Source organism: Strigops habroptila, chromosome 9 (assembly GCF_004027225.2).
Source record: "Strigops habroptila isolate Jane chromosome 9, bStrHab1.2.pri, whole genome shotgun sequence".
NCBI lineage: Eukaryota > Metazoa > Chordata > Aves > Psittaciformes > Psittacidae > Strigops > Strigops habroptila.
Window position 1 is genome coordinate 1,237,900 of NC_044285.2, and position 16,541 is coordinate 1,254,440.

Here is a 16,541-nt window from a genome sequence, read left to right on the forward strand (position 1 = left end):
TGGGATGAACATTAACCATTTAGGCATCGGTGGCGGGAGGAACATGTGAAAGGCATTAAAGAAACTCCAGCCCCAGAGTTAAATGAAAACAGGCATTTATTAAGGAGAAAACAAGGAGAAGCTGCTCCTTTCTTACCTTAAGCAAAGGGAGGTCTCTGAATTCTAATGCATCTCCGAATTTTCAAGTTCAAAAATACATCGGTTGGTGAGTTAAAGTGATTTCCCTCTCCGATTTCCTACAGGGAAGATGTGGAGAGAAAAGAAGGGAGAATTGAAGTACTTAAGGGTCTGCAACAGCCACCGGAGTTGAATGTTTCCCCCTCTCCCTGTAAAAATCCTCTCCTTCAGCCCTGTCGGCTCTGAAGACAGCACTGCAGACGAATTTCAAGGCTCAGCTCTTGACATGCAGAATCACTGAAGGATCAAGAACATAAATGTCACTTCCTCCAGGCAGCACATCAACTGCAAAGGAGCCTAATCTGCTCTCCCCAGCACAATCCTGCCCGGCTGAAGAGCAAATCCTGACATCTGCCTTGCGTGGAGCTTTCATCAAACCCTGCTGAAGGATCCCAGTGTAAAGCCCCGATCTAAAAGATCCCTATTTTAGCTAAACCATTGTGTAGTTCAACTCGAGACACTGCACAAGTAGAAGAATATAAACTGAAAAGCTAATAAAACAGAAGTCAAAGCCTAACCTTGAAACAAATTACAGCTGCCTCCATCTGAGCAGTAGCAGAGGCTCTGCTATTATTAAATGAGCTTCAGGAGAGATTTAACTAACTGGATTCCACTGCAATGCTTTATTTATGGTATGTGTGCCTGTCCCAAAATATTTCCTAAAGGTTTTTTCCATCTCCTTTATTGCTTTTGCATATTTCCTCATCAAATCCAACAGGCACAAGCCCTATGGAGGCTGGAATATACGTATTAAAGGTTTTTTGGACACTATTTCATAACAGCGGCCTAAAGTTGCTTAAAATAGAAATCAGATGTCACAACCACAACATCCTAAATACATGATACACGTCGATTAAACAGAAATCAGGACACCAGCATCGACTGGAAACACCATATAATTAACTCCTAAAATGGCGTTTTAATGGTCTCTGCCCTTCCTCAACCCAGCAATAGCGTGTATAATTACTCTCTTATTAGCTCTCTGCATCCTTCCCTGGCATTCCCGATTTAAAATGAAACAAACCCTCTTCTGTTGGAGTTTGCCTGGAAGAAGCCTTGTTTTAAAAGGATTACCCGCTGCTAAAAGCAAACTGGACCCATAAAAGGAGGCTTATTCACGCACTTGAAGCCTGTTTCTTTAGGTATCTAACACACACCTGGATCTTTTACAAATCTATTTGAATTCTCTTACTGAATTAGCTCCATAAAGCAAATGTTATCACCCATTCAAATTCATGCCAATGCAACGCTGAGCCTGCACAGTGATTCCTTCCTATAATCCTCTTGCTGGAGGCTCCATTTAATAAACAAAGGCAGCTCTAATAATTCAAATCTTACTTTCAGAGATGCGATGTGCCTGTCAGAAGCTTTCTGCAAGAGAGTCAGTACATTTCTTCAGCCTCTCTCCAAGGCTTTGCATACGTTTAAGCCTGCGTCTTGCCTTTCGAATGCTGATAACTACCGCGTTTCTTTGCTCCCCTTTAAAGGATTAAACACAACCACAGACGTTTTTATTAGTGCATCACATGCCATTAAATTGTCAGCTTGTCTTCCACCATTCTCTTTAAGAAATAAATAAATACACGGCCTTGAAAACATCTTTACAACAAAAATACTCATTTTCTTGGCACTATCTTTTTTGATAAACTGAAGCAAACAAAGCCCAAACCCAACAAAGCACCGCGTGCGTTTTCCTTACAGCCAGGCTGCAGATGATGGGAACCACTCAACACACAACATGTATTTTTAAAGACTGCTCAGTATGTTCACAGAACACCCATCCAAAAGCTCTTCCTTCACTTGGCTCCTCCAAGAGATTGTTTTTTGTTATTTAAGAGCTCACAAGGCAAGAAGTGCCCCATTTTGCACCGTGGTCACACAGGAACAGCTCCCAGAGAAAGCACAACTTTTTAACAGGAAAAAGCAGAAAATACCCCACACATACTCCCATTGTAGTGCTGTTGACTGCTGATGTGGAGATTGGTACTGGGCAAACATCCCCTTGCTCCCTGCTGTCCCCAGACAGGGAGGACAGGGCTGGTTCGTTACAGGTCAACACAGAATCACAGAATCCCAGACTGGTTTGGGTTGGAAGGGAGCTTAAAGCTCATCCAGCTCCAACCCCCTGCCACGGGCAGGGACACCTTCCACTAGAGCAGGTTGCTCCAAGCCCCTGTGTCCAACCTGGCCTTGAACACTGCCAGGGATGGGGCAGCCACAGCTTCTCTGGGCACCCTGTGCCAGCGCCTCAGCACCCTCACAGGGAAGAGCTTCTGCCTCAGAGCTCATCTCAATCTCCCCTCTGGTGGGTTAAAGCCATTCCCCTTGGCCTGTCCCTACATCCCTTGTCCAAAGCCCCTCTCCAGGTTTCTTGTCAGCCCTTTTAGGTACTGTAAGACCGTTATAAGCTCTCCCCTGAGCCCTCTCTCTGCGAATAAGCATCCCTGCAACAGCTTGGACACAGCCAGGAGAGCCAATCTGGCCACGTTACGGATCTGTCTGCTCCTGGCTTGCGGGAAGAGCAGCTGCACAGCCTGGAAATAAACCCAGGAGATTGCCTGGGGCTGAGCATGGAGCAGCCAAGCAGGTGCCTTCCCCCCATCTCCCTTTCACAAGGCGAGAGGCAGCTCCTGCAAACAGCTTGCACTGGGGGCTAGATCAGGGCATCGCTCCAGCAGCGAAGAAATCCCTTGGGATACCTCCAGAAGAGGGATTCAGATCTTGATGCAGTCAGACATCCAGCCAGCTCCACCAGGACTGCAGTAGGCAGAGGGTGAGAGGACAGAAACAGAGCAGGAGAAGGCAACACTTAATGCAGCCCTGAAGGATGGAGAGCGGCTCTTCTGTGTTCAGAGGAGCCCAAAGCCACGTTGGAAGCAGCAGCCCAACACCCAGGAGGCAGCTCAGCAGAAAAGCAGTTGAGGGTAAAACTCACATACACAGAGTTGCACATTTATCAAGAGCTTTTATGAATATATGCATGAAATGAGAGATTTCTAACCATCAGCAGAGACTAGTTTTTGCTCGCTGGTCCAAGCCATCTGCTGCACTTTAAGACTTGCTCCACTCAGCTTCGCTTCTCCAAACTCAGCTTTCAGCCCTGAAACGAAGCTTTGGATTCCTTTTGGTATATTCCTGCAATTACAGTGATTCCAGCAGTTTGGTGAGTCATTAATACATGAAACCGGGTGATTAGAAACCCTTTGCTTGCAACCTGCAATTTCAGCACCACCACAGCAGTGCCAACAGATAACGTGTTCATAATCTGCTGTGTCTAAACATGGTGTGACAGTGGCACGTGCTGGTTTCAAAATGACAAAACAGCCAAGGACACAGGTTTTAGCTGTGGCTGCCCCATCCCTGGCAGTGTTCAAGGCCAGGTTGGACACAGGGGCTTGGAGCAACCTGCTCTAGTGGAAGGTGTCCCTGCCCGTGGCAGGGGGTTGGAGCTGGATGAGCTTTAAGGTCCCTTCAACACAAACCATTCCGTGATTCTATGATCTTACCCTAAAGATTTCAGGATACATCCTAAAGAGATGGTCCAAAACCAGTTGAACTAATTTTGTTCCTATAAATCCACAAAAATAACATTTTTCTCTTCATGCCCAGGTAGGAGGATTTTATCCTGTTTCTAGCAAACAGAACGGCAAGACCTCATTTATCACTTGGGTGATCCAGAAACCAGAAGCTGTTGTTTCTAAAGCCCAAGATTATTAAGAGAAAAGAAATCTCTACTCCCAGCTGCTGCACACTTGACACTGAGCCACAGGCATGATCCCTCCTCGGAGCTGTTTTAGCGTTTTCCCATCTGAGTCAGGAATGTGACAGGTTCAAGTTACATGGTTCACATCAGGCATCTGATGTGGCCAGAAACCCCCGAGCTCTGGATTTCTGCTCTCATACAGTGCCCGTTATCAATGCGGCTCCTCTGAATGTGCCCATCCATCGGGACGCAGAGGGACGTCTTTTCCATAACCCTGCATTTCTCACTTCCCAACTGTGCAGGATGATGATATGGACACTCAGAAGAGCAACAGGGAAGCGGGAACCTGATGTCTCAGCTGAGATGCCAAAGGCCAGCAAAGGGTTTATCGTTGTGCATCACACTGCTAGTGGAGGGCAGAGGAGAAGAGGTGCAGGCACCCCAACACCGTGCACCCAACACGAGCTTCCTGCTGACATTTGTCACTTATCAAGAGTGCTTTTCAATTTCAATAAGGTGCTTAAAGTGATAGCACCCAATTAACCGCTCAGTGGGAGGACAGCATCAATATTCATGAAGCAGTCGGAGCAGACGTGGGATTCATAATTGTCTGAACCCACACGCAACAGAGCTGCACTAATGCTGCACCAGAACCACCCAAAAAACGTGTATTTTCCTTTAAACATCAATATTCATTTCAGCGGCAGCACCACTCCCCCCCAAAAAATACCAATATTCAAAACAGTGGCTGGTTTAGGTTCCAGTCTGATTTTTGCCCATTTAAACAGTGTCCAGCTTTACCCAGCAATGTTTCCAGTGAGAAAGGGAATTTCTGGTCCCATAGAAAGAGGAACCAGCCTGATTCAAGCTCACGAGGCTAAACCTGACTAACCTAGATGCTGGCTGTTGCAACAAGTCCCTCAATTTGAGCCACGGAGGCAGTAAAACCATTCCAAGTGCTGCCATTCCAGTGCTCAGTCCCAGCACAGCTGGTTTTTCTGGCTGCTTTGTAGTGCAAAGTGGTTATTCAAATTAAGAACAGGTCCCAGTTTAAGACTGATCTCCTTGTTCTACAAGGTAGAGGCTCTGCAGGGTTACAAAACATAAGATTATAATGCTGAAACCAAATTATTTTAGCCCAGAACTGCCTCCAAACACGAAGGACCTGCCTGCCTCTGGCCACCAAAGCCATGCAGGAGCTGCTGCAGCTCCCAGAGCAGGGCAAACCTCTGCTCAACAGCACCAGCACTGTAAGCTCCAGCCTTGCAGCTGTAATGGTTTCATTGGCATCTTGTTTTCCACCCTCACCAGGCTTGTGAGCCTCATCCACACAGCCCCAGAGTGCAAGCCCAGGGTGCCAGGGGCTCCCCATCCAGACTAACCTGAAGTCTGCAATGCATAATGGTGGAATAAGAATGTTTTAAAGCATGTCCCAAGAGAAATGACTGCAAATAGCAGGAGACTGAACTGTACTTGGATACCCTGGGGAGCAAACTGTACTTGGATACCAAGGGGAGAGGGTTTGCGATGCATAAAGAGACAGCAAACATGATGCAGGACCTGCTGCAGTCAGAGCAAACCTGCTCCCTGGAAGGAGAGGAGCAAATGCCAGCAGAGGGCACTCGGAAGCCAAGAGAGAACAAACCCACCGTGTGCAGGACATGAGGATGGTTCTGCCAACGCTTGCACGGACCGGGAATTGTGCCTTTTAGCCCTCCAGCGGTCACAAAGGCAACACATTTGATCCACGGTCTAATTTCCATGCCACAGCAAAACGCCTCTGCTGCCAGCTCCCGTTGTGAAGGGTCTCTGCGACCCCATGTGCTGGACATGGGTGGGTTTGCTCTGATGGCAAAGACCAGAGAATAAGAAACCCCGAGGAACCCTTCCACTTTGGGAATGGTTTAAGGGGAAATGTGCACTGCTGTCAGTCACAGGGCTGTTAAATAAGGAGAAAGCAATGTCACAAGCGAAGCCTCTTGTTAGGTATGTTCTACACTGCAACACTTTGCAAGGAAAGCTTAAATCCTTTTGGAAAAGACGACAACTTTGCAGCAGCCAAATCTGAAATTCACTTTAGGCACGGGGAGCTGCTCTAAGGTCTGCCCGCGGCCCTCCCTTCTCCAGGCTGAACAAGGCCCATTTACACAGGTTCAAAAATTAGTATGTAAGGCAGGTTTTAGGCTCACGCTGGTGGGTTTTAAGGCAAAACCAGAATGTGTGATTGATAAGCCTGCAAACCCAAGCCCAAACCCAAACCATCACCAGAAGGTGCATCTTGCACCCACTACACCCCTGGCAAACAAGAGCGCAAACCTGACTGTGTCAGGGCTTGAACAGCAAGGTTTTCCAGGCAGATCCAGCTCCTGACCTCCTGGGACTGTGCCCTTTATAAAGACACAAGACAAGCAACTCAGTGCCAGAGAAACACAGCAGCACTTTAAGTCTTCTAAACCCAAAACCAGCCATCAAAATGTGGCGGTTCTGCAAATGATCTGAAAGCTTTTGTTTTCCCAAGCCACCAATACTATAAAATGTGTAAAAAAAAAAAGTATTTAGAGACTTGAGAATTATACCTTTAAAAAGGTGAGAACCTGATAAATCTCACATCTCACTCCTGCAAGAAAGCCAAGTTTTGCATATAGCTAAAGAACACCTCGCAATTATGCATTGCTATGGAGCCTGCAGTGTTGTGGCAGCCCATTTGCATATCTATTACCCTATACATTTTACAGTGCACAAATACCAGGAATACTTCACTGTTAATGAACCCTGATGCCAGGATTTGCCTTTCCAAGAAAACACAGAACTGTGCAAAATCCCTTCTCTAGAGCAAAACATCCACTGCTGGTGCTTACTGTGATTCTCAGCTCTGCGACCCACTCAGCTTAAGAACAAATTCACCTTCTATATGTGTAATACTGTGGTAAATAGAAGGTACCAGATATTTACTTCTAAACGTAGTTTGAAGATCCCAGCCTGGTTTGTGTTGGAAGGGACCTTAAAGCTCATCCAGCTCCAACCCCCTGCCACGGGCAGGGACACCTTCCACTAGAGCAGGTTGCTCCAAGCCCCTTCCAGCCTGGCCTTGAAAGATCAAATATAAGCACTAGATGTGTATTGTGAGTGACTCTCTCCATGTTATATCAACAGGGATACACAAGCTCCTGTCCAGAGCAGTAATAAACTACTCATTCAGTGATAAAAAAAGCCCTCTATGAAACATCTAGTGGAAATAAAGAGCTGTGACTGCTGAGGAAGGCATCTGGCAGTCAGGAAACCCAAAAGGACACCTTTTTTGCCCCTTATCTGTCCAGTCTCACCTCTCAGCAAGGTGCTGATCCTACTCCTTCCAACCAGCATTCAAGGGGTTTAATATTGCAGGTCAAAAATGTGTTTGAGCAGCTCATTTTGATATAAAGCAATTTCCCTGTCAGAGGAAAGCAAATACACACCTTGCAGTAACTACAGAGAGTTAAACACAACAGCATGAATGTAGCTCCCCTCTTTTTTTCCAGTGCGATCTTATTTTGTATATTAAGCAAAGGAACCCAAGTGTTGCATTAAGTTTTCCATAATTCATCACTTTTCCTGATAACATAACAGAAAGGGTTCTTTTAAAAGCCTAATTCCCAGCAGGCTTAATATGAACATTCTCTGAGAGTGCTGCTCATGCTTAAGAACAGGCATTAAACAGCTAAAACATTTGATGTTTGGAAACAAAGTCACCCATCTGCCAAGGGTTTTGGAAGCATTACATACCACCAAAGATTTTCTGTTCTAAAACCACTTCATGTTAAAGAAAAAAATCTCCAGACATGCAAAGCTTAAAGCTTAAAAATAATCCTTTCCACGCACTTCCAGCTCTCCCTAGGAAAAGAGGGAAGCACCAGTTTCCTGCTGCAAAGAGCCACCCATCATGTAAGATTTGAGCGCTCAGATCTACCTTATCTCAAGGAAATAATGGCATTTATAAATGAATCATAACGCTTAAAAATAACTGACCTACTTTGCTTGGCCACCAAGGATTCACAAGCAGCCAAGCTACGAATTACCACCGTGCCAAGGGAAGTGTGAAGGTGTTGCACGTCAAGCTGAGATTTCACAGCAAGGCACAGCACAGGCAGCTGCCTGCAAAACCTCACTGCAGGGCTTGCTAAGCCTCCCAGTTCACTTCCAGTTACCTCCATCAGGTTTCCTCAAACACCACTGCCAGAGCCCGGCTGGCCCTGGCATCCGTAGCATGTTCTTTCGCTCTGGAGGTATTCAAAGCTTCAGCTACAGAGCAGGGACTTGCAGAAAGCTTGTTGTCTGCTGAGGGAAGCACTGAAAATAGCTCAGAAAGATAAACAACATGCCCCTTGGTTGCAATGTGCCCACAGAATCAGGGAATGGTTTGTGTTGGAAGGGACCTTAAAGCTCATCCAGCTCCAACCCCCTGCCATGGGCAGGGACACCTTCCACTAGAGCAGGTTGCTCCAAGCCCCTGTGTCCAACCTGGCCTTGAACACTGCCAGGGATGGGGCAGTCACAGCTACTCTGGGAAAAGTCTGTGCCAGCGCCTCAGCACCCTCACAGGGAAGAGCTTCTGCCTCAGAGCTCATCTCAATCTCCCCTCTGGCAGGTTCAAGCCATTCCCCTTGGCCTGTCCCTACAGGCCCTTGTCCAAAGCCCCTCTCCAGGTTTCCTGGAGCCCCTTTAGGCACTGGAGCTGCTCTAAGGTCTCCCCTTCAGGAGCCTTCTCTTCTCCAGGCTGCCCCAGCCCAGCTCTCTCAGCCTGGCTCCAGAGCAGAGCTGCTCCAGCCCTCGCAGCAGCTCCGGGGCCTCCTCTGGCCTCGCTCCAGCAGCTCCACGTCCTCCATGAAGCTGGGGACAAGCTTCCAAGCAGAGTGGCTGGAAAACAATCCCAAGAACAGGTCACGGGGAGCACCCTCACCGGCGGGGACAAAGGCAGTGTGCTCAGGATGGGGAATATCCCGGTGCTTGCAAAGCCACAGGCATCAGGAAGCATTTTTGGAAGCTGAACGGCAGAGATCCATCTGTAGCCCCACACGCCGAGTGGTGGGGTCCTGCTCTGCCTGGGCTTAGGGGTGACTGAATTCTCACCTTTTTTTAATCCTAAAACCCTGCTGGCTTTAAGTCACCGCTAACATATGGCTGAGCAGGATGAAGCTCTTCCTCCCGCCTACCCAAAAGCGAGTGGCTCTTCTGACAGTTTCACTTCCTGGGAAATTCAGATTCTTCTGGAAGAATACTCAGTGCATGAATATAGAGCAAATCCCACCAACAGGCGGAGGCAGGCGGCTGTCAGTGCACAAAGCGTGCACATCTCCAACACCTCGGCTGTGGGACTGGCTTAGGATGGAATCTGATCCAAATTCACCTTCTTCAGTGCTGATTTGTCATGTAGGCAAGGGGAAAAAACACCCCAAACCAGTTATGAAATGAAGCAGAGGTGCACAACTATTTAAGAAGTGATTAAAAATATACCATGACAACTCCAATTGTAGTCAGCATCTTCCCTGTTCTTCCACAGATGCCTCATTCTTCGTATCTTCAACCAGCAGAAAAACCCTCGAGCCCTGGAGAATCCCTGCCTGCATGTGCAGTTTCCCTCTGAGTACAACCAGAGGGTCCCAGCAGATCCCACCAGCAACCACTCATCACCAAACACTCCCCTTCTCTGCACGATGAAGTATGGGATCTATTTTGGTTTCTCAGCCACAAGGAGAAAGAGTATATTGAAACAAGAACCCCCAAACCCAAACCACACTGAGAAAATGACTTCTCCCTTCCTGCAGCAGAAGATGCTCTGATCTCATTTGTTGACATTTGTCATTAGGAAGAGAGACATCTGAAAGCCCTATGAGGAGAGGAAAGCTTCTTAGGGGTTTTAAGAAAGCCTACATTAAACAGCTGTACAGGGATGGCAAGAGCCGATTAGTCCTCGAGATACACGGAGCAGTTAACACAGTCTTAGTTTTGTTAAAGAACTTGACAAAATCTGCTAAGATAACATAACAGCAGCCTTCTGTGTTCAACTTCGTATTCAGGAGCCTTTCAACAGGAGAGTTTGATGAATAAATCATAGAACATAGAATGGTTTGGATTGAAGGGACCTTAAAGCTCATCCAGTTCCAACCCTCTGCCACGGGCAGGGACACCTTCCACTAGAGCAGGTTGACATTGACCCATTTCAACAAACCAATAGAACCAAATTGTTATTTCCTCAAGTATTGTCTTCCAGGAAATACTTGGGACCTTCTGGTATTGTTGAGAACATTGCTATGGGAAATTCAAACATTCATTAAATATAACAACGGGGAAAATAAGCTCGTTCTGTTCAGATTTAAACTTCCTTTTTTCTATAAGGGAATGAGAACAGCAAAAGTAGTTCCTCAGGAAAACCACACCCAGGAAGAAACAAGGAAATCATCACTTGTAACATGGAAACCCAAGTTTAAGAGGAACAAAATTGCCTTTTCCAGCACCAGACACACTTACTGAAGTTGATCAACCTTTAGCATCTCCAAGACTGAGAAGCTCAAATAAAGGCCCTGAGTTCTCACCTCCAAGGGCAGCCCCGTGGCCTCACTGGCTCTAGTTGCTCCTGATAAACAGCTTTTGTGTCAAAACTGCCCGGAATTTCCTGCATACCTTAATGCAATTAAAAAGAGGAAAAGAAACACACAAACAGCCCCACTTCCCATGTTAGACCAGCTCAGGGACGCTCCTTTCAAACTGGCCTGTTCAGAGGGCTTCTTGCCAAAACACAGCCTGAACTAAGCGCACAACCACCCTACAAGAGACACAGGGAAAGCTCCAATACTCTGGAATAGACTTTGCTTTTCATGTCAAGAAGCAGGACAGAAAACACCGAGCTTGACTGAAGCCACTTTAGAAGCTAAACCAAGCATTAACCTTCCTACCTCCCACCACACATGAGAAGATCAAGTGCTCTACCACCAAGCCAAGCTCATTTCATGCTCAGCCACTTCAGCTCTGTCCTTCCCTTGCCTTTTCATGGGTCTGTGCATTAATCCTAAATGTTTTAAAGCTCAAGCCCACCTGGGCTGGGTTTTTGAGTGGCTAACCTTGCTGCTTAGCACCTACAGCTGCTTCAGGTAATTGCGTATTAAGGATTTTATGATAACGAAACAGGGAACACATCATTCCTGAAAGAGCCAAGATTCAATGCTCCAAAGTCTCTATCCAGTAGATATTGCACAGGAGCAACATGGGTATTCCCTGAACGTCTTCATTTCCAGGAGTGTGATTTTGGACAACAGTAAGCCCCAACTCCTCAAACCATGGCCAAACCAATTCATTCTGTGATCAACGAGCTATCTGTTATCTAACTGTAAATCAGATCTTATACGGTGACACCAGCCAACTGGTTCCCATACCAGAGGACACCAGCTGATCTTTAACTCTCATAATACAAGCAATATAAATGAGGACAAAACAAAAGGTGCCATACTTGAGATAAGGCACTAATTAAAAGCTCATTGCCTTCGGAATGAGCAGCCAGCTTGCTTCAGAAGGATCTCATTACCATGCATTTATCTGTCACCTCCAATATTTCAAATTCACTATTAACATTTAAAGCGCAGCTCAGGAGCTACGTGGGGTTTTCCAGTAAACTTGGTTAAATATTAGCTAGATCACTACAAAGTCTTTCTGTCCTGCCCCAGGTTTGAGCAATGCTTCACCCAGATTAAAGGCGAGAGCCGAGGCTCACCTGTGGCTCTGTTGGCACCGACTTCAGCAGCGAAGAGGGATTTCAATGCCAACAGCCCACTTATCACACGCAGAGGAGGTGCCACCTTCCAGCAACGAAAAGACACCATGAAGGAGCAGGAAGCAAAAAGGATGCCAAGAGGAGATGAGGTGAAGAAACAGAAGCAAGAGCTGTGACTGTGGAGCACAGGGGCAATGGGGAGTCAAACACAGAGTGCTGATAGGAAGTAAACTCACATTTCATTCTAGAAATGCCAAGTGAAAATCGAGTGTGATTGCAGGAAAACTAAAGTTGCACGAGGCTTACCGGCACAAGGAAATACTTACTAAATACGAGTGTCAATTCCCCAAATCTGCTTTAGAAGCATCAGAATTTTAGCATTAGGGAAAAAGAGGAAAATCACAAAATGGCAATATTGTAAAAGAGGAACATCTGACATTTAGGTCTGCAGCACAAGGCTAAACTGATCACAGAGTGGTTTGTGTTGGAAGGGACCTTAAAGCTCATCCAGCTCCAACCCCCTGCCATGGGCAGGGACACCTTCCACTAGAGCAGGTTGCTCCAAGCCCCTGTGTCCAACCTGGCCTTGAACACTGCCAGGGATGGGGCAGCCACAGCTTCTCTGGGCACCCTGTGCCAGCGCCTCAGCACCCTCACAGGGAAGAGCTTCTGCCTCAGAGCTCATCTCAATCTCCCCTCTGGCAGGTTAAAGCCGTTCCCCTTGGCCTGTCCCTACAGGCCCTTGTCCAAAGCCCCTCTCCAGGTTTCCTGGAGCCCCTTTAGGCACTGGAGCTGCTCTAAGGTGTCCCCTTCAGGAGCCTTCTCTTCTCCAGGCTGCCCCAGCCCAGCTCTCTCAGCCTGGCTCCAGAGCAGAGCTGCTCCAGCCCTCGCAGCAGCTCCGTGGCCTCCTCTGGACTCACTCCAACAGCTCCACGTCCCTCTTGCATTGGGGCCCCCAGAGCTGAAGGCAGTTGATGAGTCAATTGCTTTGAAAACCAGCAGAAATTAGATCTTGAAGTTTTGACTGCGGCTCAGACATGAAAGCTGCTTCATTAAAAACATACCCAAACACACAAGTAACCAGTTTAAGAAGCACCACAAGTAGATGCCTTTTAATCTTCTGGCTCAATTAAGTGTTCAGAGAAAGAGAGCTACTTTAAATGTAACCTCAGTGAAGTCCAACTTATTATTTCCCTTCTCTTACCGAAGGAGTAGAGACCCTGAAAGAAGAAAGGAAGAAAGAAGAAAACCACTGAAGCCCATGAGGCAAACAGACCACAGCGTTTTGGTTATCACCTCCTTACACTACAGTACTACAGGAGACCACTGCCGCTCCTACCAAACATGATTTTGGGTGGCTTTTGGGGTTTTGTTTTATTCTTAACCCACATTTACCTGTTTCTCTGTAGCAGTCACCTCCTGTTCACTGCAGCATGTGCGCTGGCTGGTGACTTGTGCTCCTCTCTTTTTTCCTGCTGGAGTAGCTCTATAGACTCAGCATTACAAATGGGAGCGCTATTGTTACGGAATCAATTGGACAATGAAAGAGCTAAGGACACTTGTCTTACAGAAAATTACTGTCAAATGCTGCCAGACCCAGCTTTCCTTCTTTCTGGGCCACCAGCCAGATACTAATCATTTCAGGTCCCTACTAATTTTTAACTGTGTAACACGCTGCGTGGTAGAAAAGGGGCAGCTTACTCCAGGCTGTGCTTCAGGACACTTCCATTGATTGTTAAGAAAGGAAACAGCCACCATCCCAAATGCAGGCAGGGACGTTATTACCTCCTGAAAAGCAAAAGGACTTCCCGAGGCACCACCTGAAGGGCCCTGTGCCAGGATCTCCTTATTGAACCAAGTCTTCCTACCTTATTAGAGCACAGTGCCAAGAGTCACTCCACAAGCTGGGCAGAAAAGAGCCGTGGAAGTGACGCTGTGTCTTGGTAAGAAGGGATTTGCTTCTATAAAAGGTATATGTGGATAACCAGTGTGTCTCTGACCTCAGTTCTGTTTATTGATCACTGACTGGATCAGAAGGGTCAGCAGGTCGCTGTAGTGAAAACAACGCCTTTAAACAAACAGAGTGCAATAATTCACCCACATTTCACAACTATGCCAAAGAACACCTAAGCAGGGCAAGAAGCCTCCGCAGATGCGTTAAATATTGTTAAGGCTTGTTACAACTGGCCACGTTAGAAGCACGTGTCCTTAAAAACCTTTCTTGCTTGGCCAGTTCTAACTAGACGAACTATTAACTACTGGCAACTCCTGTGTCTAATGGAACAAGCCAAAAGGCTCAAGTTCCTAAGTCAGAAGAATAAAAAGACCCAAAACCTCACACTTTTCGGGCTGCGCTCCCCCTGAAGCCAACAAGCACTATGTGGAAGAACTAGAAGATCAGACTCCTCTACAGACACTGATCATCTTCCACCACCTGGGAGCTGTGAGGTATTTGCCTTCAGAACATTAAAAGCTTGCTTAAAGGCAGAATATATTAGCTGAAAGTTTGCATGACGATACACTACTGCCAGGCATCCTCATGCTTCTCCAAATGGGCAGAACAGCTCATGGAGGCTCAAACCGGCCTGCAACTACAGCATAAGCACATCTTGTGTTCTCCTGATTTTGTATTACATTAAAGCGCCCCAAATCTCTTTCATTATGAAACACCTTCCACACTTTCATAGAATGGTTTGGGTTGAAGGGACCTTAAAGCTCATCCAGTTCCAACCCCTGCCACGGGCAGGGACACCTTCCACTAGAGCAGGTTGCTCCAAGCCCCTGTGTCCAACCTGGCCTTGGACACTGCCAGGGATGGGGCAGCCACAGCTTCTCTGGGCACCCTGTGCCAGCGCCTCAGCACCCTCACAGGGAAGAGCTTCTGCCTCAGAGCTCATCTCAGTCTCCCCTCTGGCAGGTTCAAGCCATTCCCCTTGGCCTGTCCCTACAGGCCCTTATAAAAGCACAAGGTTTCATGCTCAAGGTCCATAGCAGCTGATCTGCACGTTGTATTCTGAAAGAAGCCACAGCACACATCCTGGAACACATTGTCCTCATCATCCACGTACTCACCGGTGCTCATTCTAGCTCTTAGAAAAACCACATGGATATTACTTCATTTCGCCCTTCCCAGGGAGCGCATTGATCAGGTTTTCTCCTCCTCACATTGTTCAAGTGGGTGTGAATTCCAGAAGGCAAAATGAACAGCACGAACAGGCCACGTCTCTTTGAATTAAGACCCATTAAGGAGAACAAGGAGAGCAACTATTCCTGTACTAAGGCACCTCCGGCACAAAACCCACTGTGCTGCAGCCTTGCTAACAACGCTGATTTCACCTTGTTACACCTTCTGCTTGGAGCACGCAGAGATCCCTCACGTAAACATGCTTACAGGCGGCTGATACCTCACCGATTCCAGCAGCACCAACAGTTTGCTGCTACAGAAGCAGTTTCAGAGCTTGGTTTGACAAAGTTTAACTCACCTTCAGCTCCCAGTGAGGAACTGAAGAGTAAGGAAGCATTCCAAGTGGAGTTTAGCTTTACGGACACCTGATGAAGCAGCTCAGCCTTACTGCGACTGCCCTGTGTTGGTTTTGGTACACCTTGGGACGGACACAAACACATGCAAAACACCTTGACGGAGCAGAGGAGCACCCGCAACAGCAGAGGGACAGCCCAGCACCCAGCCAAGCGTTTTCCCGGCTCTATACCCAGCCCCGCTGCCCCAGCAGTGCCTGCTGGTCTGCACCAGGAGCCAACCCCGACAACATCCACCCCCTTGTCACCTCGAAGCTGATCAAACACAATTCCCTACTGTTCCCAAACACACTGGGGTATCAGGCACCACCTCAGCGGTGACACCCCCATCACGCTGCGCAGGCGAAGGAGGCGGCTCTGCCTCCATCCACCGAACACCCCGGGGTTCACCAGAGCTGGGAGGCCTCAATTACAGCAATTAACCCTCCGGAGCCCGGCTCTCCTTGACCGGAGGCTTTCCAGGCAGGACCCGGCGCTGGAACCCCACGGCTGGGGAACCCCGAACCCCCCAACCCAGGCCGAGCACACCTAGACACGGGCAGCGCGGGGGGGAGGCCGGGCCCGGCTCCCTCCGCAGCGCTCCCGGGCAGCCCCAGCCAGCCGGAGGACACAGCCGAGCCCCGAGGCCGCTCTCACCGGGAAGCGGGGCCGCGGCGGCCCGGCGGGGGCTGCGGTAGCGGCCGCGGCTCCTGCAGAAGGGCTGGCGGAGGCCCCCCGGGGTGCAGCGAAGGGGCCGGGCCCGCGGGGTGCGGGAGGGGGCCGGGCCGGTTCCTACCTGCGGGCGCGGGCCTCGCTGGCGGCGGAACCCGACCGCCGGGCAAGAGGGGGCGCACGGAGGGGCAGCGCCGCACCACGCCTTCCCGCCGCGCCGCCAATGGGAGCGCGGGGGGGCGGCGCGCCACGGAGCCTGCAGCCAATGGGAGCGCAGGGGGCGTGGCGCGCCGGAAGCCCCAGCCAATGGGAGGGCGCGGCGCGCCGTGACAGCGGCGCCGGTGAGGCGGGGGGCGGCGGGCGGGGCGGCGGCACCGGGGACACCGGCGGGGCCGCTCCCGCCCTTCCCTTCCCTCCACCGGCGGGCAGCGCCTGTGCCGCCCGCACCGCGTTCCCCCGCAGCCACCGCCTCACCCCACCCACCGGCGCGCCCCTACCTGCGCGCTGCCGCCGACATGGGTAGCGGGGCGGGCGGCGAGGCCCAGCGGGGAGCGACAGCGCTGAGCGGCCGCGGCGGAGCCCCAGTACCGGGGGCGCGGTGCCAGGTCGGGGGGTGTGGGGGGGTGGAGAAGAGACGGGCCCGGCCCCGCCCCTACTTCCCGCGAGAACCGCGGCTGTGGGCGGGGCCTGCCGCCAGCCAATGGGGTGCGGCGGGGTCGGGGGCGCTGCTGA

General features: G+C 49.3%; 1 protein-coding gene across 7 annotated transcripts in view; it reads right to left on the reverse strand.

Moving 5' to 3' along the window:
* Window positions 1-16,452, reverse strand: part of GLCE (glucuronic acid epimerase) — a 43,538-nt gene extending 27,086 nt beyond the window's left edge. The window contains exons 1-2 of one of the 7 annotated variants that reach the window (XM_030497581.1): window positions 16,307-16,452; window positions 137-236 (exon numbers count right to left, since the gene is read on the reverse strand). Coding sequence is in view for 1 of the 7 variants with exons in the window: in XM_030497578.1 (XP_030353438.1) it covers window positions 16,307-16,326 (20 nt within the window). In the remaining 6 variants the exon portion in view is untranslated. Of the gene's footprint in view, window positions 1-136; window positions 3,392-7,885; window positions 8,294-13,406; window positions 13,946-15,933; window positions 15,986-16,306 lie in introns of those variants that run through there. The other 6 variants (XM_030497579.1, XM_030497580.1, XM_030497584.1 and 3 more) reach the window with 6 other exon arrangements.
* Window positions 16,453-16,541: the final 89 nt, after the last annotated feature.